We start from the raw sequence: 24,048 nt of genomic DNA on the forward strand, positions 1-24,048 counted from the left end.
ACAAGACAGGCCACAACAAGGATCTGGTTTTGGGTAGATTTTATGGGTGTGATAATGAGCTGTATATGACATCATGCATCTGTTCCAGTGTAATGAACCTGTGATGAATCAGTGACGTCATGTCAAGGGAAGTGTCTTGTGAGAAAGTTCGTGCTTGTGTACGTATGAGCTGTTCCCCTACATAATGGAAGGGTAAGGTAACGAAGTCGGAGAAGCAGCCTTCTTTTGGGAATGGCCGTATATAGATATATTTAGTGTTAGTGCTCACAGCTGAAAAGGGTAAGCGTACTTTTGATCCCGAGTGAGGCTTTGTCTTTTTGTATTTTAAACCCTTCTTTCAGAGGTGTCCTTTTCCATATGACTTTTTGATTTATGTCTTTTTGGTTTATTTGCAATTTATTTATGTGGGGTTCCCTTTCCTTTTTTTTCTAACAGACGTTTCTGGCAAGTCTGGCAACTTCAATGGGAACTTATCTGATAGTTCCATGGTAATGGTGTGGGGAGACTATGACTTATTTTGGTTATCTATCTTATGACTGATGTCTAATTATTGTAGAGAAAGAGCTGGACGGGTTTTGTCCAATCCCCGGGTTATTTGGATTTTCTGTTTGAATAACAGTGGTTCATTGTTTGATTTTGAATTTTAACTTATTCAGTTAAACATTTGTTTCTTTGAGAATTTTATTTATTTAGTTGATCCTTTTGTTCTTAAATAAATGTATTTTTGTAGTCACAAGGCTGATTTATCTACCTCTGATGTGTGAGTTAGCTGTGAGAGAGAAGAGGGAGAGGAGGAGAGAGAGAGATAGAGAGAGAGGAGAGAGAGAGAGAGAGAGAGAGAGAGAGAGAGAGAGAGAGAGAGAAAATCACTCAGTGTCTTACTGCTCTAAAGCCATGGCTACCAACATAACTTGAAGAGATAAGTTTTACATCCCTCCTCCTCACTGAGGAGAGTATTAACAGATTGATGCTATTGCCTTGCTCTAGTTCACGTTACCAAAAATATGGTCCTGAAAGAGCAAGTCAATGTCCCTTTAGGACTAAACAGTTATGGCAGCGAATAAAAGGTTGTTTTGGGTTACGTTTCTGGAGAGATTGGTTGTGTAAAGGAGTTAGAATTTCAATTACTAGGTGACAGGTGATAGGAATTGGGGAGACATTGTTCTGGTACTGAGAAGAAGTGTTTAATTAGGGTCAGCATTTTTTGTCTGCTGCGAGATGCCTTCGAGGGTCTGCCACTCAGTTGAGACTTATGAGTGCAGCGTGTTAACAGTGCTCAGGGATAAATATGCACATCAAACTTGAGTCTGGCCGTGTGTTTCGCTAAGGAGCGGTCAACACGTTTAATGTTCCCCCGCTGTTCTTTCAAAGAAGGCAAGTGTTAAGCAATACAGTCGTCGTAGCTTCTATGCCTTCAGTTGTCCGGTCTTCTTTTCGTCCGGGTTTTTGGTTTTCTTGTTAGCCCTTAGTTTTTTTTTTTTTTCTGTGGGTTTAGTAGACAATTGTTTGGAATTGGCATTAGCCACAGAAGTTACAGGTGTCACGAGAATGGTCAACAGTGCCAGTTTTCTTTTCCCCTTTTGGATGTAAGTCGTTGCTCCTGTAACTTTTTATATGACGTGTCAAGAGCGAATTTGAATTTGCTCCTCTCTCTCAGAACAGTTTGTGACCTGGAATCATTTTTCGGTGATACATTTGTTAGTTTCAGCCGTTTAATGCTGCAAAGAGATTTAGGGGAGAATTTGGGCAGTTTTGGATGCATGAATAATGTCACTGTGTATTATTTTTTCTGGATATTTATTTTTCTGAAATTGTTGCATTTTCAGAGCTCTTGCACAATACCCTTGAGTGTTCAGTTGTTGTGATGAGATGTCAGTTTTCTTTTTTTCTCTCTTTTTTTCGAGTCCATGAGCACATGCATGACAATTGTATGGCACTTGCACTCTCTCTTTTTTTTTAGAGAGTTGCCGGGAGTTTCGGCAAATATTTCCAAGTGTTTATCACATGAAGATTTTGGATTTTGCTCATGGTTGTTTTCGTGACAAGTTTTCCAGTGATAGGAGACTTGATTAAGTTTCTGGTGGCCTGTGCCGAAGTGGATATGGGGAAGCTTTTGTTTAGACACTTCGGGTTTGTGGTTTTGTTAGTAATAAGTTACGACATACTGACAATTTTTTCTAGGATTCTATGGCAATTTTGGGATTATTGATACTTTTCATTTGGCAGTTTTTGCCCTTCTCAGCAGTTATGCTAAACAGGGTATTTACAATTTTTGCCGGTAATGCGAGTTCCTTAGGGATGTTTTTCGAGGTTATTTATGTACTGGCACAGTTTTTCAGAGTCCGATCACGAGGGGCATTAGGGGTAAAATATTTTGGTCATGTGGTATTTCGTTTTGTTGGTGGAAAGAGCCATGTTTTAGTCCGCTGTTTCAGATTCAGTTATTTGGCTGCATTATGGTTTCTTTGGTGCCAATGGAAACCTTCATGAGAGAAGGTGTGTGGTAATATGTTAAGTGTATCAGCTAAATGCTTTGAGTGCATTTTTGGGGAACAGAGTTTTCTTTTGTAATACCCTGTTTAAAGTTATAACGATTTTTGGGGTACTTGGTTTTTTATTTCACATGTGGGTATTGGTGAAATTGAGGTATTAATAATATGGTGGTAATGTGGGTGTTCTTTATATTATCATTGTTGGTTTTTGTGCGAAGTCACAATTTTGAGTGTAAATTCCCCCCAACAGCAGGTGAATTATGTTTATAATGCTGTTCTAGCTGATGATGTTATTTTTGAACAATGTATATTGATTGTTCAGTTCTCGAGAAAAGCATTTTCTTTTTGATACTAGTTGAGGTCAGTGGAAAGCTGTTGTGAGTACTGCATCTACGAAATTGTAGAATATTGCGATTACTGGAGGTGGAATTGTCTTTTATTAGTTTGGTGACTGATGATATGTCTTTGTCTATTGATGATATATATTGGATTTTCAGGACTCATTTTGGTTAGTCTTCGGCCTATGTTTGGTTTATATTTGCCGTTTTCTGTGGTTGAGCTGTGATAATTATGTTCCTGTTCTTTTTTTGAAGGCTGATATGGTGATAATGTTTCAGTGGTTGGCCGTTTTGCTGCAGATATGAATCAGTATGCAGGTTTTTCTAAGTTGACACTCATGTGTAAGCGGACAATATTATTGTTGAACTGGAGTTAGTTTATATTTTTATTCTGTTTGCGCAAAACATGATTTTGGCCCTGACTTATAGTTTTGATTTAGTTTTCTGAGCATCTGCGATGACCTAGTATGATTTTTTCATTGTCTTTTGCTTAATATTTGCCTTTTGGATTTTTTTATTTTGCGGTATTTTGAGCATTTTACAGAAGTTATGAGTCGTTAGTTGCCAGGGCTAGAGAATGGCATATACGTATGTCTCATTAGTGTTTTTGGCTTATAGGCACAACAAGTAGCCTAGTCAAGTAATGTGCATTCAGACAATGTAATGTTGCAATTGGGGGATAACGTGTAACTGATGGTTAGGATTGGACACGGCTTCCTCGCCCAGAAATAGATTTTTCCTACGTCAAAATCCCTTTTTTTTCTTATAATTTGGGGTCTTAGTGTTTTTTCCTGTTTTGAGTCGCTTAAGTGAAATAAGGGGATATGTTTGGGTTCTTGTTGATTTTGCGCGGTTAACACAGATATCAGAGTTCGAGAGAACATTTTTGGTAGTAATTTGGGGCTGGTTTTGTTACTTTTTTCCCTGGGTCATTTCATTTTTTTTTTTTTAAGGTATTTTCGTACATGAGCAATGGCGAGTTTAAAATGTAAGGACAGTAGTCCGTAGAGTTTTTGTGAATTTTCACCTTCTATTTGTTTTTTGCTTTTTTTCTCCTCGCAAACCCAATAACGTGTTTGTTTGGTGTGGTTTGTGCAAATGGTGTACGGGATTTGGCGAGTGTTTTTTATTGTTATTATAGAATTTAGTATTTTCTTTATGGGGTTATAGTTAGTTTTTGAATATTATTAAGGGTGATTTTTGGTTTCGTGGTCTTATGTTACTTCTCACAGTAAGTTCAGTTCTTTGGTTTTAGTTAGGAATTAATTTAGTGGTTATGTGGTATATCCGAGTTGTTTTGGCACATTACAGTTTTTTGTATTAGTGGTGTTAATTGGACAACGTTCAGTTAGTATTTCTTAGAATTTTGAGGTCATTACTTGACAGATATATGTCTAGGGTTAATTCCTCTTTAATTGACTGGTGATCTGACTGATGTACATACTGAAAGCACCAAAAACACCATTCCCCTACGCCTATGTGGAATATGCCAGCAAGACGTCCTTCAGCTACCTTTTTTGGGGAGAAAATTATGATTCGTGGGGCAAGATGTCGCATGCTGCCGTCATGCAAAAAAATATGAGTCTACGAGGATTTACGACGCCTTTTGGATGATAATGGAAGTGGTACCGGGAGACGTTTTTCTACATCATAGGCCTGTGCAGCTGCAGGCCGCACACACACACACACGCACGGGAGCGTCGAAATTCAAGATGGGAAGATATGCGCTCTAAAGTCAACTGGTATTATAGCCCAGATAAAGGCTATTGATATTTATTTTATATGATGAACCTTGTGCTGCCAAGGACGTGCAGTTTTCATTAATATGTGCTGGCCCAATGTGTTTTTCTTTTTATATTAACTGTGGCTGAATAAGGACATTCAGTGGTGGTGGCCGAGCTTCTGTTATATATTTAAATTGCTTTTTTTGTTGACCCATGGTTGATAAGCGGATGTAATGAGCAGTGACATTCTTTGAAACGATAGATATCATCATTTTGACTCCCATGGAAACAAGTGGGGTCTTAAAATGATAGATTCAGCGTTAGTTCCCATGGAGACAGCGATGCCCAAAAATGCTGACGCATCACTTGGGGTGGCGCCAGGTGGGAAGTTGCTGCCTCAACAAGGCAGGCAACAAGGCAGGCCACAGTTTGTGTCCGTGCATGAGCAGAAGCAAGGATCTGGTTTTGGGTAGATTTTGAGTGTGATAATGAGCTGTATATGACATCATAAACTTGTGACGAATCAGTGACGTCATTTCAAGGGGGTGTCTTGTGAGAAAGTTTGTACTTATGTACGTACGAGCTGTTCCCCTACATAATGGGAGGGTAAGATAACGAAGTCGGAGAAGCAGCCTTGTTTTGGGAATTGGCCGTATATAGTTATATCTAGTTAAGTGTTAGTACTCAGCTGAAATGGGTAAGCGTACTTTTGAGCCCGAGTGTGGCTTTGTCTTTTTGTATTTTAAACCTTTATTTCAGAGATGCCCTTTTCCATATGACTTTTTAATTTATGTCTTTTTGGTATATTTGCAATTTATTTATGTGGGGCTCGTTTTCATTTTTTTCTATTTATGTGGGGTTCCCTTTCCTTTTTTTTTTCTAAGTGACGTTTCTGGCAAGTCAGGCAACTTCAATAGGAACTTATCTGATATCCCATGGTAGTGGTGTGGGGAGACAATGACTTTTTTTGGTTATCTATCTTATGACTGATGTCTAATTATTGTAGAGAAAGAGCTGGACGGGTTTTGTCCAATCCCTGGGTTATTTGGGTTTTCTGTTTGAATAACAGTGTTGCATTGTTTGGATTTTGAATTTGAACTTATTCAGTTAAACATTTGTTTCTTTGAGAATTTGATTTATTTAGTTGATCCTTTTGTTCTTAAGTAAATGCATTTTTGTGGTCACAAGTCTGATTTAGCTAACTGTGATGTGTGAGTTAGTTGGATGAGAGAGAGAGAGAGAGAGAGAGAGAGAGAGAGAGAGAGAGAGAGAGAGAGAGAGAGAGAGAATCACTCAGTGTCTTACTGCTCTAAGGCCATGGCTACCAACATACCTCGAAGAGATAAGTTTTACATCCCTCCTCCTCACTGAGAGAGGTATTAACAGATTTGGTGGCAGTGCCTGACTCTGGTTCACATTACCAAAAATATGGTCCTGAAAGGGTAAGTTAATGTCCCTTTAGGACTATAGATATATATATATATATATATATATATATATATATATATATATATATATATATATATATATGATATATAGAGCTACAGTGTCCTTTAATATCTAATTCACTCTACTCGGAATTGATATATTTTCATATATGTTTAACAGAAGGGGAATTTTTTTAGGCGATAATAAAATTGCCGGCCGACGGGCACGAACCATCGACATCTTCAATTCCAGGACCGACAGTGAAGCATTAGCCCACCCCGCCACCACAAGAGGATGTAAATTTATGCCACCTCCCACCTCAAATACCTGTCGCACTCAGGTATTTGTAGTTTTGGAGACTGCATCAAACCCCCTCGTCCTCGGTAGCATTGTAGTGCTTTTGCCCGCACGTAGCCATTATATAAGTCATATCACATTACCGTGATTCATATACATATATCGAGCTACAAATGTCCTTTAATATCTAATTCGCTCTACCTTGGAATTAACCCTTTAATATCTAATTCGCTCTACCTTGGAATTAACATATTTTCATATATGTTTAACCGAAGGGGAATTTTTTAGGCGATAATAGAATTGCCAGCCAACGGGCATGAACCATCGACATCTTCAATTCCAGGACTGGCAGTGAAGCCTTAGCCCACCCCACCACTGCAAGAGGATATAAGTTTATGCCGCCTCCCACCTCAAATACCTGTCGCACTCAGGTATTTGTAGTTTTGGAGACTGCATCAAACCCCCTTCGGTTAAACATATATGAAAACATATTAATTCCGAGGTAGAGTGAATTAGATATTAAAGGACATTTGTAGCTCGATATATGTATATGAATCACCGTAATGTGATATGACTTATATAATGGCTACGTGTGGGCAAAAGCACTACAACGCTACTGAGGACGAGGGGTTTGATGCAGTCTCCAAAACAACAAATACCTGAGAGCGACAAAATATATAAAACTTGATGCTATGTAAAAAATATAGGTAATGCCATGGAGGAAAAAAGGAAAGACGAGAAATGCGGAGATCTTTCGGTCTACACGACCCTTTACTTGAGGCCTAAAGTATAGGGTCATGTAGGACGAAAGATCTCAGCAAGCATTTCTCGTCTTTAAATTTTTCCTCTGTTGCATTACCATTATATATATATATATATATATATATATATATATATATATATATATATATATATATATATATATATATATATATATAGTATATATATATACATATATATATATATACATATATCTAAATAATGGTAATGACACGAAGGAAAAATTTAAAGACAAGAAATGCTGAGATCTATGATCATATGTATATTTATTTTATAACATATATATATATATATATATTATATATATATATATATATATATATATATTATATATATATATATATATAATATATTATATATATATTATATATATATATATATATATAGATATATATATGTTCAGGCAGTCCCCTGGTTATCAGCGGACTCGGTTAATGGCCATCCAGTTCTATGGCACTTGTCTCGCACCATGAAATTGGTGTTTTATGGCAGAAAAACGGGCCAAGTTTGCATTATTGGTGCCACAAAGTGCCAATTATAGTGTTATGGCACCATAACACACCTAACAGAGGTGTCATTAACCGGTTATCGGTGCCATTAATCGAAACTTGGCACCATAAATGTCCGAGTTCTGGTTAAAGGCAGTTTTCATATATTTAGCACCCCGCACAAGAGCGGAACCCTCGCCAATAACCAGGGACTGCCTGAATATATAAGTATATGTATATAGGAGCTTCAGAAGGTGTCCATGATACAATGAGTAAAAGGGATAAAGTTTTTTACCAACGAAACGTTTCGCACATGAAACCTCTGTGCATCATCTGTTTGTGAAAGAGCAAAGAGACACATGAATAACATTCAATGATAAAACAACAAAGGAACTCACAAATATTAAAATAGTTTTAAAATGAAAATGAAGAAAACAGCAGGTAAAGAGAGAGAGAACAACTCAAACACCAACTGTCCATGTATATATATAATATATATATATATATATATATATATATATATATATATATATATATATATATATATATATATATATAGCTATATATATATCATCTATCTATCTATATATATCTATCTATCTCATCTATCTATCTATCTATCTATCTATCTATCTATCTATCACTATCTCCTATCTATCTATCTATCTATACTATCTATCTATCTATTATCTATCTATCTATATATATATATATATAATATATTATATATTATAATAATATTATATATATATATATATATATTATATATTTATATATATCTATATAGATTATATATATAGAATATATATATATATTATATATATATATATATATATATATATATATATATACATATATATTATATTATATATATACATACAGTGTCCCCCGTATTCGCGGGTATGCGTACCAGACCCCCCCACGAATAGTTAGAACCCGCAAATGTTTGGAACCCCCACCTATAAAAAAACGCTAAAAACAGCCTATTTTGTTAGTTAAAACTTAAGAAAACCACTAAAAATTTTCCTACTTGGTTTTTTAATAGTTTTATCACAAAAAGTGCATTTTATGATGAAATTGAGAACAAAAACCAGGAATTTGTGGATATTTCTCATAGAAAAATACCGCGAATGCGCGAATTTTCCGCAAACAATGCAGGGAAACTTTCCCGAGAGAAATCCGGGAATGTGTGAGTCCGCGAATCCGGAGAACGCGAATATGGGGTCCACTGTATATATATATATATATATATATATATATATATATATATATATAATATATATATATATATATATATATATATATATATATATATATATATATATATAATATTGTACATATATTAAGAGCAGTGCACTTACATCCCTTAACATAAATACCACAAATCATCACAATTGAATATAACTTATTCTTCCTTCATGTGGGACCCTGCTCAAAGTTGCGCTTCCACCTGCGGCTATAAACAAAAAGTTTTATTCCTTTCGTGTGCAGTCTGTTAATGCACATGATGCCACACATGCTCATGTGCTGTGTGGGGCCACTCATATTTGAATTATGTCAGTCGATCAAAGACTGTCTTCAAAGTTAATTTGCTATCTGAGGCAGTTCTGATGGCCTCATAAGGAGATTTTGTTAAAGAAGATAACATCTTGGTGATATCCCAAAAGGAAAATCTCTTGATGATCATCATCCACAAAGTTCTTAAGAGAGGGAATAGGGAACCCATCAAATCTAGCTGTCATGGTAATCACCTTATGGCGAAGAAACATATATTAAAGGAAAGTAAAATTGATCTTTTTCGAGTAGGTCTGCAGCAAGGAGGAATTTTTGCATGTGTTTGGGGTGTGTCCTCATGATCGTTCAAGAATACTCTGTTGTCTTGTGGAACTCCAGCACGCGGCTGTTGGTAGAAACCCAGCGCTTTGAATATGGCATAACATTTTGTTGAGAGCCTTCTAAAATGTCCCTGTCGAGGGACGGAGACGTTCGCTGGTTAGCTCTGCCCTTTCAACTCCACCCCGAGATCGACGTGTATATATATATATATATATATATATATATATATATATATATATATATATATATATATATATATATATATATATATATATATATATATATATATATAATATATATATATATATACAGGACTCTGAGGAAGTAAGGAGGATCAAAAGATCAGAGAAGAGAAGAAGGAAGAGATGAAGGATAAGAGAGGAAGAGGATGCACAAGAGAGAGTGGGAATGGAAACGTAGTCAGAGAGAGAGTGAGATCCCGATGACGAGTAAACCCTTTCAGAGAAGAAACGTTCTGCAAGTGGTTTTGAGGAGTAACCCGCCCCTCAAGTTTCAAGACTAAGTCATTCCTTCCTGCAGTGCAAAGATAAGAAGCCCATTGTCCCTTCATAAAGCCATCATATCGAGCATCAATCTCAGCAGCTGTAAAACAGGCCAGCAAGTATTTCATTACCGCACTGTTCACCCTTTTCACATATAGTCAGATTTAATTTCGTTATGTAAATAGGAGAAACCATTCTGCATTTATCTTTGTGAATAAGCTTGTAAATAAACTTGTGTTCTGATTGAGTTTCTTTCTATATTTGTATCCCGTGCTTCAATTGTTGGTGTTGAATCCTTTTTGCTTATTGCAATAAAGAACCTGATCGGACCCCGAACCATAACACTACAATCATGAGTTGAAGGCTTCTGTGTTTTTGCGATGAAGTCTGGCAGAAAATTGAACCCCATTTCTTTCCATCCATGGATGTGCTATTATAAGTAAGTACATGAAGCTCACCAACTCTTTCCGTGGAAGCTAGGGCCAAAAGGAAGACTGTCTTCAAGGTCAAGTCCATATCTGAGGCAGTTCTGATGGTCTCGTAAGGAGATTTTGTTAAAGAAGTTAACACCTTGGTGATATCCCAAATTAGACGGTTTCAAACTTTGAGGAGAGCAATGTCTCTCAAAATTCCTCATCATATCCAAAATCTCCCAAGATGATGAGAGACCTATATCTCTTTGCTCTAAAAACTTTCGAAAGAACAGACCTATAGCCTTTCATAGCTGAGACGGATAGGTTTTCCTCATTTCTCAGAAAGAGAAGGAATTCTGCTACATTCTTGATAGTGGTCTTGAGGGGATGTAAATTCCGCTTACTGCACCAATCCAGGAAGACTGCCCATTTTCCTTCGTAAAGCTTGAGGGAGGATTTCGAACTGAGCTGGCAATGACTGTTGCAACTTTTCTAGAAAAGCCCTTCTTTCTGAGGAGTTGCTTAATAGTCTCCAGCTGTGCAGTTGAAGTGACTACTGACCGATGTGTTCTCCCGCTGTGCTCTTGAATCAGCAGATCTTGAGTTTCAGGAAGACGTCTTGGGAATGTCTAAGAAGATTTAAGAGATCCACGTACCATTCTGCTTGAGGCCACATTAGGGCTACTAACGTCACCTGAAGCCCTTGTGAAATTAAGCACGTGTTGATCACTCTCTCGATTTGGCTGAAGGAGGGAATACGTTAACGTCTAGATTGTCCCACTGAAGTTGGAGGTGTCCTGCATGACAGTGTTTTTTTTGGAACTGGAGAGCAGTAAAGGGGTAATTTGTGGTTCCTCAATGTTGCAACCAGACTGGAGTAATGATCACTCTATTCTCACCACCTGTCCTGATCTGCTTAAAGGTGTCTGCCACAATGTTCTTCAGCCCTGGAATGTAGCTGGCAAGTCAGAGTTACTCCCTTGAGTTCCAACCAAGCAAGGATATTGAGAGATAGTTTGTTTAATGAACGGGAAATAGTTCCCGTTTGCTTAGATTGGAGACAACTGACGTATTGTCGCTCTTCAATACTGTAGTCTTTTCTTTGAGGTCCTTTTTGAAGAACCAGAGAGCTAACCACAGGCTGCCTTCATCTCCAGAACATTTACATGTCCCCCTCCCCATCTTGTCAGGGATGCATCCGATAGCACTAACATCTCCGGGGAAGCCTGGTCCAGAGTCAGTCCTCAGAGGTAATTCCTCCACCATAGTAAATCCCTCCTGATGTCCTTGGTAATTGTAATAAGTTTCCCTGGAAGTTCGTGAGGTTGGTTGTCCTTCAACTTCCACTGTAGAGAAAATATTCGAGATCTCCCTTTTGGAACCAGTTTTTCCAGAGATACTCGGTGCCCAATACTTCCAGGAACTTCTCCATCCTTTGTTGTAATAGGAAAGCTTTCAAAATTTGAGTATCGTTTGTTATTCCCCAATACTTTATTTTCCGAGCTGGAACTAAATCCAGTCTCTTGTAATTTACTAGAATTCCCAGAGTCTTGCACAATTGTAAAATGGTGTCTCTGTCCTACTCGGCCTGGACTGCTGAAGGAGACAGAATGAGAATGAGTTAATCGTCCAGACACCTGCAAACAAGAATATCTCTCTTATGAAGACTTGGGGAGCTGTTGCCAACCCGAAGCAGAGGGCCTTGAATTGATAAGTTTTGTTCTCTGACGCAAAAGAAATAATCTGGAGGAAGGATGAATTGGTATTTGCAGATAGACATCCTGAAGATCCAAGAAAGCCATGAAGTCCCCAGCCTGATAGATGAAATAACATACTTTGGTGTTTCTATTTTTGACAGGTTAAGTTGGAGAAACTTGTTCAGTAATGACAGGTCTATCACAGGTCTCCATCCCCCAAATACTTTCTGTACTAGGAAAAGGCAGCTGTAGAAACCTGGTGACAGGGCCTGCACTATTTCCACAGCCCCCTTGTGTAACATGTTCTGAATCTCTTGTTGTAGAGCTCTCTGCTTGGGGAAGATTCTACATGAGGGAAAACTCAAGAGGAATGGGTGACAAAAGAGGCTTCTGCTAGAAGGGTAGAAGAATCTACAAAATCTTCCTTATTTTCCCTGTCAGGCTCTGGGTATTTGAGAATTTTTCTAATTTTCTTGATAAAGTTCTGCAAAATTGAGACAGTTATGATTTGGGCTAGGACTCTGTTAGTATGAAAAGAAGTTGCATTTTATGGAAGCTTGAACATTGAAGATACTTATCCATACTTTAAGCGAGGGAACTCGTAAATGTTATACAAAGATTCCAAGATGAGATCGTTGAGATGATGGAAATGATTCCTGCAACAAAATCCACAACTGAAGCAGGTAATGTCTGACCTACCACAACTACTAGCCCTAAGGAATACTCATCCAACTGACTGCATACAGTGGACCCCCCGTATTCGCGTTCTCCAGATTCGCGAACTCACACATTCGCAGATTTCTCTCGGGAACGTTTCCCTGCATTATTCGCGGAAAATTCGCGCATTCGCGGTATTTTTCTATGGTAAATATCCACAAATTCCTGGTTTTTTTTATGAATTTCATCATAAAATACACTTTTTGTGATAAAACTATTAAAAAAACCATGTATGAAAATTTTTAGTGGGTTTTTCTCGAGTTTTAACTAACAAAAATAGGCTGTTTTTAGCATTTTTATAGGGGTTCCAAACATTCGCGGGTTCTAACTATTCACGGGGGGGTCTGGTACGCATCCCCCGTGAATACGGGGGGACCACTGTATTCTTTTACATAAAAGGTAGTACAGCGAATGTTTGCCACATCTGAACACATTCCATTAAAATAGAGCAGATGTAAAGATTTCTTTTAAAAAGCAAGGATGCAAAAGTACCCTGACCTCATAGATTAGAAATTTAACCTATGCAACCTATTACTCTGAAACTTTACCATAAGCCTTTAAAATAATTCTACAATAACTTAGGTATTACCTACCTCTGAAGCCTTTAAAATAATTCAACAATAATTTAGGTATTACCTAGCTCTCAATATAAGAACCTGTGGGAAAAAAAAACCCACTCTCTGTTACTTTCTTAAACTCCTTGATTTTATAAAGATACAACCAAATATCCAAACCTGAACTAAGGACCAAGTCTTCTTCATTCCTGGCCTGAGAGAAAAGTGACAGAATAGTAAAAAACCACGGAGTGATCTTGATTACAAGGAAACTGCATCCAGCAAGTAAGTCACAGCAAAAGATATGACAACAGAGGTCCAATTTTTAGTATGCGATCTTGCTGCAGATGGCATGGAACTTGCTGATCCTGCTACACTAAAACGTTGTTTTTACAATGAGAGATCCAAGTTAGATAACTTATGACTCCAGAGACACATCTTTTTCAAAACACTGACTCATCGTTTCAATTCTACTAAAGTATTAATGTCAAGACCCAAAACCTTGAGGACTTGAGAAAGAGCAGATCTGTAACTTTAAACTGCATAGTCATGGCATAAGAATGAGTGAAAAAAAGGGTAGTTACAACTTGAGCCAAAGCTTCGAATGGCTGAACGATGGCTGTAGTCCCAACGTCAAGTAAAGGTCTCTGCTGCTTATGCTGAAAAATCTCTCAAAGTAGGCACTTACTTTATAACTTTGAAATCCTTACAAAGAGCATTCCCCAGTGCTGATAAAAATGTCAAAAGTAATGACTTTCACTGAAGTTTTTCTATCTGGAACATTTACCAGGCAAGACAGAAGTTCTGGGAATATTCTCAGGTTCTGGAAATCTTGTCACCCCAAGATTTATCTGTATTTTCCCTGAAATAGACACTGTAGAGTTGGGGAACTGTGCACAGCTGACCAAAGCAGATTTTGCGTACATCTTGACATCTTGGCTGGGGACTTGGCCTCTGGAGTAACTAATGACTGCAGAAGCACAACCTCTGAAGCCTCTTTTGTCAAACGCTCCTAAATGTTCATGGTGTCTTCATCTATTCCAAAGTATTTTGTAATTTTGGTTGGTTCCAGATTGGACATCTATCAGTTAGCTAAAATTAAGTTGCAGGATTTAATCACTGCTAAAACAGCCATGATAAGTCAGTTAGTTGATCATGCATCTGATGCCACATAGCCCTCATACTGACTGTTGCAAGAACCTTGGTGAACACCTGAAGAGCAATGACTACCTAAGAAGCAGTGACTACACCGAAACATATGGCTTGAAACCGTAACAGCTTCTCCTTCCACACAAAATTAAAATGTATGGAATTTCCCTTTCTGGACTGAGCAACCAACTGACAACACTACTTCATCCTGAAGCTAAGGCTGATGATTATGCACCAACCTTCTGTTGCTTTGACTACCACAAAAAAGCAGCTATAGAATTCCAAGAGGTCATCTGCTAATTCACTGATAGGCTTTTTGTCCATATTTGGTTTCTCACTGTTAGGGGCCCTAAACTTCCATGAACCCAAAGCAAATATATAGGTTATCTAAAGAAAGGACAACAAAAATAATCTTTTTTAAGGTTTTCAATATTCATAGCTCTGCTCCAGTCTCCTGCCACAACCTACAAAATTTCAGAGGATGAGCCAGAATTACAGGTAGTAGTTGACCTCACTTCTTGGGTGACGTGACACTGGACCAACCTCCTCTGCCTGTCAGATATAATGACTGCTGACTACTAAAAGACAATGGCTGTGGTAAAGAAAATCATCACACTGGATAGATAGCAAAAAATAAACACCTCATAACATTTCAGTAGTCTCTCTACTGTAATGATTAGTCGTTATTTGTTTTAAACAATCATTACAATTGTTCCATTGTTTCTCTCACCCTCCAGTTTTTATCGTCATTGTGACGAGGTGACTTCTGTCGTGGATTGAGTGACAGCTGTAGACAGGTTTTGGATGGCGATCTAAGAGGTTCTGGGAACCTTTGGCTGAGAAGGCAACAGCACCATGGCAGTATTGGAGGAGCTGGAAGTCATTTGTGACTTCAACGGGAGGACTGACTCCAACTGGAGGATGAGGACTCATCTGTCTCTGTCTTCGACAATTCTTGTGAATTTGTCTGTTTATTTTGCTGCTAGGGTGTTATGTGACTGGTATTTATTTTTAGTATTCATGCTGCCTATTTGTGTTATTAATATTACGTATTATGGTTTATGCTGCCAGTATGATTGCCTAGTTTTTATTCAGATTATTGATTTTTGGTGTTGACCAAGTATATGGCTCTGATAATGATGTTATTGTGATTTTCATAATTTCTTATGTTGAGCGAGTTCATGCGCCAGTTTAGTACGATGTTCACAACTGATTTCTGGTTTATTAATGGTTTTGATTGTCTATTCATTGATTATTTTGATAACTGATAACTGTAATTTCGCCACCCAAAACCCGGTCTCACTTGTAAATAATGTAAATTAACAAGTAAATAAATTAATATTAAGGTAATTTTTGTTTTGTTCAGTCATCCTCCTTGATCTGTCTCAACTTTCGTCAGTATTTCAGTCCAATTTCTTGCTGGTCTCTAATAACGAGGCCATTACACTACCCACTGTTTAACCATTGTTTCTTTTAAAATAAAATGGCAGATTCCATCTTTGCCCAAGTCAAAGGTAAACAGGTCGTGCAGCTTATGGTTAACATAGGAATTTTAAACAGTGGGTCAAGAGCTAGGTTTAATTGTTAAATATTGTAGTCATGAAAGTTTAGTACATTTTTTTAAACATGAGGCTGGCTGCATGAGACTTTTATGTACTAGGTGGAATCAGGAAAAATGGGACTTTACCATGAAGCAAAAGTTGTTGTCTCTGGGACCAATGCAGAATGTGAAAACATCAATTATCGAGAAAGAGGAGGCTTTATTCTAACCAAATTAGCCTCAACTTTAAATCAGTTGGCTTAACAAAGCAATAGTCTGTATTTGTTCAGGGTATAAAAGGTAAACACAATCAAGTTACTCACCAAGAGCACAGGGCAGCAAAAGTTGCTATTTGGGTCATTGTGACAGCTTCTCTCGAGTTGCAACAAGTTCCATCATTGAAATTAAGATGATCATTGCAATACAAATTTAGAAGTATCTGAAAATATAAAAAATGAGCTTATTTACTCAAATTTCTTCAAAATAATAAAAGGAATAAACATGTGAAACATTTAAGGAGCTACTGTTTTAAATAAAAAAATCTTCAGTCTTCCATTCATAAAAATATGTACATCTTTTTATTCATAATGGCTGCATATTGTAATTCAAATATCCCAATCCACATATCTCGAAATAAAACAGATACTTATAATCTCAATATTGGAACAATAAATTTTGGATCTTACCTGGGTGTCATATTTTACAGCAACATCTCCAGCATGTAAGCCATCAGTAAAGCCAGCAACGCTCCCCTGTGCTACAAGACGTGAACTTGACCACAACTGAACATTTGTCCCATAAAGTACCTAAACAATTAGAAGGTTGCTCTGTATGAATATAAGGGTATTTGTTATACAAAAGCCATTAATTATAATTATCCTAATTCCATGTTCACAGATCTGAAAATGACTTGAAGAATTAAAAGAAGAAAGATTTCACGCACATGCCCAGCCGACAGTCCATACTATTCATTCTTCTGTATAACTTCCAAGTCTTTGGAAGCTCATCACAGACTAATTCTACCACCTGTTCAAGATTCTCAATTGTTACGAGGTTGCCAAAATTTGTTGAGAATTTCTTAATTTATATAATAGGTTCATGCCCGCTGTTCTGGGCAAGGATACGAAGTCCACTGACGATGGCTTCGAACTAGCAATAAAGGGTGGCAGTTACACCAAACGAATTATATGCAAATTTACCATCATTCTAATTAATTCAAGCTATAGCTGGGGTTACAAAATTCTACTGATGATGAAGTCGTGAAGCAAGTAAAGGAATCACAAAAACCACAAACCACAAAAGTTGCAAACGAGGGTATGCACTGGGATGCTCAACCCCTTGCCTCACAATGAGACAAGGTAGGCTTCCGCTAGTGAAAAGTTAGTTTGAATCTGATAGCTTATGAATTGAATCAAGGAACAAAGGATGAATCCAGGGGGCATCATGTGGGGGATGGGTACTTGCCCTCCCCCCATACTGGTCTCCCCAAACTTGGTTTGTCCCCCCTAGCCTTTGAAATAATAATAGTAATAATATAATAGCTGTTTCTATGGCATTCAATTTATAGTCTTCTCTATTCTTCCTAATATCTTATTTTCATGAGTGTGTAGCTGGGTTATCAGATTTCCAAAGAACAAGAAAGTTTTCTTGTTATTTCAGTTTTATTACCTCTGACGTTTGGAAAGCGCTCTGCAGATTACTTTCAGAGTACAAGTTGCAGGGTTTATATAGCAAGTGAGGGTTGGTGTGCAGTTGACAAGTCGATTATCAAGCTGCATTTTGGTTGGTCGTCGGTTGATGACGCACTCAGTCCCGGAGGAGTCGAGATGATCTAGGTCTATTGGATGTGGCTATTTGGGAGTGACTGTTATCCAAGATTAAAGGTCGTCCAGAGAATGTGCTTCCTGTGTCCAGTGCTCTCTCTCTCTCTCTCTCTCTCTCTCTCTCTCTCTCTCTCTCTCTCTCTCTCTCGTCAGTGTCCGGCGTAAGCTGGTTTCTTGAATTTCATTTTATGATGGTAGCAAGAAATTCGGTTTCCTTCACTGTGTTGATGTCAGGCTTCTTTTCCAAAATATTCAGTGCCTCGAGAAGCCATAGCTGTTTGGCGGTCCTTTGCCTGGCCTATGATTCTGGTGCCTTTTACAAGTTCTCTTTCGGGCCTTCTTTGATGTTTTTATGTGTAGTGATTAAAAATAGCCCCCTACTTGGAGGTGACAGGAGAGACAGAGAGAGCATGGTAGTGGTCATCCCGATATATGAGAGAGAGAGAGAGAGAGAGAGAGAGAGAGAGAGAGAGAGAGAGAGAGAGAGAGAGAGAGAGAGAGAGAGAGAGAGAGAGAGTACCGGACACAGGAGGCACATTTTCTGGACGGTCTTTAATCCTAACAAAAGCCACCCCCAAAGATCTCAATGCCTACGGGACCAAGTGCGTCACCAAATCGCAACCAACTAAAATGCAGCTTAATAACCAACTTGTGAACTGTACACCAAAACTCACTTGCTATATATTATATATATATATACCCATGTAACTTGTATGTCAATCTTTACGGGCTGCTCCATGAGCAAGAACCAGTGCTGGCAATAAGGCCAGCTTAATCAAAAACACCCTATGTCAATCCTTTATGGGCTGCTCTAAGAGCAAGAGCCTGTGCTGGCTTACTCTGATACAAGAATGTCAATCCATTCACTCTTTGAAAATAATTGTCAGAAAGCGTTTGAAACGTCAAGAGGTATTAAAACCGAAATAACAAGAAAACTTTTTGTGTCCTTTGGAAATCTGATACACTAGCTACACGTTCATGAAAAGAAGATATCAAGAATAGAAAAGACTACATAAACTGAATGCCATAGAAACAGCCTTTATTCTTAATGCTTCTGCCCTTGAAGAATGATGCTCCAGAATGAACACAAATTTCCAAAAATTTTTCACCCCCTACCCCAGCTGATAGGCCTCGCTTTGCTCACCACCCTACCCATAACATAAGTTCTAAACTAATGCCCCTAACAAGAAAAATCTGAAGTTACGCCACTGGATGAATCGTATAAGAACATGTGGGGGCGGCAATCAAGACGCAAAAAGTTATGTTAATGCAGTTCCAAATCACTGAAATCACAATTTAATCAAGCCTAAAATTTTGCCCATCGGCTCAGCAATGCTGTGCTACTTCGCAACGCATTACAATTCAACACAATAGCTTTGATGGGCATCGATAACATTTATTACAATTACTGTAATAACCTAACGCATCGTGGTTGATCTAGCAGGTGGTTGCTCGGAAATCACCTGGCTAGAAGATGAGTAATTAAGTTTCTAATTATGCTACTGTAATCAAATTTCTTAGTTCCAGAATTCCACCTTACCAAACACGCAACATGCAACATGCAGCGCACTCCACAACAATAAAGGACATGTAACAAAGGAAATAGCAACATCACTTTAAATCAGAACAATCATGTAACACTTCAACGTCACTGATTCATCGCTACAAGTGTCATTGACTCATTATGTTAGTTTTCTGTTTCTACTGATATCTAAACTGACTGGATAGGTTTTGTCGGCAAAATCCCTGCAGAAGATTTTGTTGCCTGCAGAAGATCTTGTTGACAAAATTGGCCATTACATGTGGAATAAGGAACAAGCTCACAAGCTCACCAAGAAATAATGCATGAGCCCTTTTCCACCACTCCCTTAATGTACCTTTAAAATCTTCCTTCAAATTCATTACTGTAAAAGTCCCCAATATTCCTTCTTTTCCTTCATTTAGTTGTATTACGTGAGGCAATTCCTCTAATAAAATAATCCTCTATGATTCTTTTTCTCTCTTCTACCTCCCTGCTGGATAATACACAATGGCTGTACGTATCTATATTCACCTCGATCAACATTTTAGTAAGTATTAAAAGTACCACGAACTGTTCTTTGACATTTAATTTTCTCACACAATTGTGTTTCCAGTAGTATAGAGTATTCATATACCTTAAAGAATAAAGTTAGAAATCATTCTCCAGAGTCTTTAGTTTCCAACAAAGGAAATCAACATAGTGGCAGGAGTTCTTTGAAGAATCCTCCGGAGAATTAGGAAAAAAATTATTTTGTTGTTACACCATTTGTTTCTGACAATGATAGCTGAGCCAGTGTTCCATTTACCTCTGCTGCTAGACCATCCATTTGGTTGATACGGTACGCCCGCTAGAACACTTTTCCACATGCTCAAGCCAACCACTAATTTATCAGATATAAAGCATATTATGGGTACAAGTGTAAGCCGATATACAGTAGTACCTCAAGATACGAAATTAATCCGTTCCGAGGCGCCTTTCGTATTATGAGGTTTTCGTATCTTGGACCACATTTTACATGTAAAATGGCTAATCCGTTCCAAGCCCTCCAAAAACACCTCAGTAAATTTCATAATAAAGCTAAATTGACCTATAAACAATGAAATACTACAACAATTTGGACCATTCAATACGTAACTTAATAATAAAAATGCAAAACCTGTAAATAAAGTGTATATTAGTGTACAAGAAATATTATTACTGTAACGTAAAATGTGGAAGCTTACCTTTCGAGTGAGGCTATCTCCGAAAGTGGCGGCAGAGGAGGAGGACAAACGGCAGATACATACACTTAACTTTACGAAACATAAAAAAATGTCAGAAAAACAAACTAAACTTTACAAAACACATTAACAAAACTGTAACACTTAACTTTACAAAAAATTAAAATAAAATTTATTTTGCCTTTTTTTGATTTTTACATTTCTTTTTACTTTTTTATACTTTACGTAATTTCAATTTCTTCACCACCGAATGGATGCCAGTCCGTTTACAGAATTTTTCGAACCACCCATGAGAAGCCTTGAACTCTGGGGTTGCCGTTGATGTCCCCTCTCTGCCGTCGTCTTCGGCTTGGGCAATCAAATCGCCGAAAATAGCGCTGGCCTTCTGGCAGATTGCCGTCTCGGTTATCGTATCGCCATCGATTTCTTTGTCCTCGATCCATACAAGAAGCAGCCTTTCCATTTCATTATGCACATGGCTCCTCTTGTTGGACAAAATAGTCACGCCCTTGGAAGGTGTAGCTGCTTTGATGGCTTCCTTCTGCTTAAGGATGGTGCCTATCGTCGCCAGATTTCGGCCGTATTCCTTAGCAATCACACTCAACCGCAAGCCAGCTTCATACTTTTTTATTATCTCCATTTTTGTCTCCATAGAAAGCATTCTCTTCTTTCTGTGAACTTCAGCAACTTTCTTGGGACCCATGACTATATGTACTGTACGTAATTAAGTTACGTATGTAGTATGTATACTAATTAGGTTCTCACAACACGATAAAGTAGCATAACAAAATCACTAGCGAATTTACGATACTAAACGAAATCGTTGGACCGAACGAATGCCGCATGCGTACGATAAAGCTTCGGGTGCGAAGTGGCCGATCGAAGGCACGCCAACACGTAAGATGCATGATGGGAGGGATGCTGTCCAATAGGAGAGAAGGATCTCATGGCTTGGCTAGCATCAGGAACCAATGGGAGAGCAGGAGGATGGTGGCGAGTCTACTAGAACTAAGATGGCGGCGCACGGCACGAGTTTCATCATTGTTATCGGGCGAATCTCGGACTTTCAAAAACCTTTCGTATCTTGAAAACTTTTCGTATGTAGATCAGTAAAATTTTTCGTGTCAGCTTTCGTATCTCAAGTTTTTTGTAAGTTGAGCCTTTCGTATCTCGAGGTACCAATGTAATATACTTCGTAAGAAGTTGGAAGAGTTACAAATTATAATGAAAAGGAATCACGATAAAATCGCTAAACAAAACAGGACCATATGCAGTAGGTGTTCATAAAATGTCCAAATATATATGCGTAAAGGTTTGAACTATAACTTAATGCCTAAGTTTAGTAGCACGTTCAGTATTCTAGGGATATTAACGACAAATAGGCTAAAAGTTCAAACACATATCAAAACTTACTGGCATACAGTTTGTTCCAATGGTTTATATTCGTAGTCAATGAAAAAAAAAATTTAAAGTCAGAAAGGCTAGAAGTGAAAATGTATACCTATATGAATAATCCTATATGAATCTTACAGGGTAAATAATATATATAAAATTTGTATGGAAAATTTTTTCATTAGTTTTGAATAAGAAATATCTAATTTAACATAAGTAATTACATATATTTTACTATTTTGCAGGTTTCCAACGTGAAACTTATATTGTTCAAGTTGGGTACTGTTTTTTCAGACATTATTCTCGTGTGGGTGGGTGGCTCTATCATTGAAAGTACTAAGAACGTATTTATTACAGCGAGTAACGTAACTCTTAAAGTTGGCTTGTGCGCAGTTTCTTGCCAGGAGATGCTGAATTATTGTATCAATTGCAGAAGCATCATTTTTCTTTTAACCCCGATAATCCGCTTGCACGGGCTTTGTCTGTAGCTGTGTTGTTGTCTTGTGTTTGCAAAACAAGTCAGCTGGAGTGGAATGCTTAGCTCGTGAACTTCTCATGTGGACCGTAGGTCGTTAGCGTACAAAAGTCGTAACCCATTCTTATCCGCGGTGATTAATGCAAGATTAGTTTGGGAATTGCAAATAGTTTAAAATCAATGAACAAAATAAGTGAATAGAATTTCTATATCAAAATGAATTAATTTTCTCTGAACTTCCCAGACAATAAGAGTCAATGAATCAGCTTATGACATTGGTAAACGAGCATTTCAGTAATATAAATCAGGTCATGGATATGCAATATTTACTTATAACATTAGCTCATCATAATTCAAAAGTAGATCATATTCATGGGAAAATGTCACATTTTCTTGAAAAAATCCAAAGGTTATATAGGAATTAGTACAGAGCGAGTTCTTTCATTGCATCTCTTGCCTATTAAAGTTTTAACATTAACCTTAGAGAATGTGAGCGAGAAACTTGAATATGAACCTTTGTTAGGGGCACACAGGATCGAATTTTATCAAAGCTTAATTTCAGTAAGCGTAGAGAATTACAAAATTATGATTAATATTCCCTTCGATTCTTATATTGCCTGGCAATCTTACAAATAGCTCCATTTCCCACTTATATGTCTAGTAGCTTACTACCAGTAATATTTAATTTTTTTTCTGGATTCGTATTAATATCCGTTAACATGGATATTTTTATGGTCGTCAGAGACCTGGATAGGTTCACTCATTGCTCTAATGCCATGGGTAAAAAAGTTTGTACAGCTGACTTTTGAATTCCACCATATCAGCGAATTCATGTGTGTTAGGTCTAGTCCTTAACGGCTCTCTCTCTCTCACATATTTGAACGTTGTCTGAATTTACTTTACCCTTTTGACAAGAATATGTTCACTTACAGGCTGATTAACGGAACCTGGCTACACTTCGCAGTCGGAAGATTTCACGTCGCATGCCCGGACGGATTGTCTACAACTTCAAAACTGTTCATCACTGCGGACAGCTGCAGTGGAGTAACGACCACCTACAATGTTCAGGGAATAAGCACCATCATAAGTGAACAGGCTTATTTCGTGGATTTCCTGGACCGTCACCCGTATCCCAGTGTTAATTTCGTTTTTAATGCGGAGGTGGTCCAGCAGCTGTCGGAATTGACTACAAAGGAACATACTTCCAACGCTTACAACCGAGGAGGGTATTCAACTCTACGTTTGCTGGCGCAGACCATGTGCTGGGGATGATTTTATTTATCGCGAACGTATTTGTATGGCTTAGGATGCTAAACAGAACGTCGGACCCTGCCCAGACAATTTTCCGTTGTTTTTGGAACCATTTGGAATTGGCCATTTCATTTGAATCTAGGTGGTTGTCTGGAACTGTGTAATGGGCGAAAAGTTGTTCGAAATGCTAGTTAAATGTGTAGTAGGTATCTCCTTGGCTATGTATTCCATATATAAAGTATCAGTAAAGGATCAGAACCTATATCAGTACCATATATAAAGTATCAGTAAATAACAGAATCCGTACCAATATCACAATCATTATATATCTATCAGCATGCTTGTTTGAAGAATATAGAAGTTAATTATATGATTTTTATCATGTAAATCTTAATGTTATGCAATTATC

General features: G+C 37.7%; 1 protein-coding gene across 3 annotated transcripts in view; it reads right to left on the reverse strand.

Annotated features, from left to right (window-relative positions):
* Positions 1 to 24,048, reverse strand: part of LOC135216375 (N-acetylneuraminate 9-O-acetyltransferase-like) — a 363,601-nt gene that overhangs the window by 195,175 nt on the left and 144,378 nt on the right. For all 3 annotated transcript variants that reach the window (XM_064251636.1, XM_064251639.1, XM_064251637.1), the window contains 2 exons: positions 16,643 to 16,762; positions 16,280 to 16,395 (listed from right to left, as the gene is read on the reverse strand). In XM_064251636.1, coding sequence (XP_064107706.1) covers positions 16,280 to 16,395; positions 16,643 to 16,762 — 236 coding nt within the window. The remainder of the gene's footprint in view (positions 1 to 16,279; positions 16,396 to 16,642; positions 16,763 to 24,048) is intronic.

Source organism: Macrobrachium nipponense, chromosome 6 (assembly GCF_015104395.2).
Source record: "Macrobrachium nipponense isolate FS-2020 chromosome 6, ASM1510439v2, whole genome shotgun sequence".
NCBI lineage: Eukaryota > Metazoa > Arthropoda > Malacostraca > Decapoda > Palaemonidae > Macrobrachium > Macrobrachium nipponense.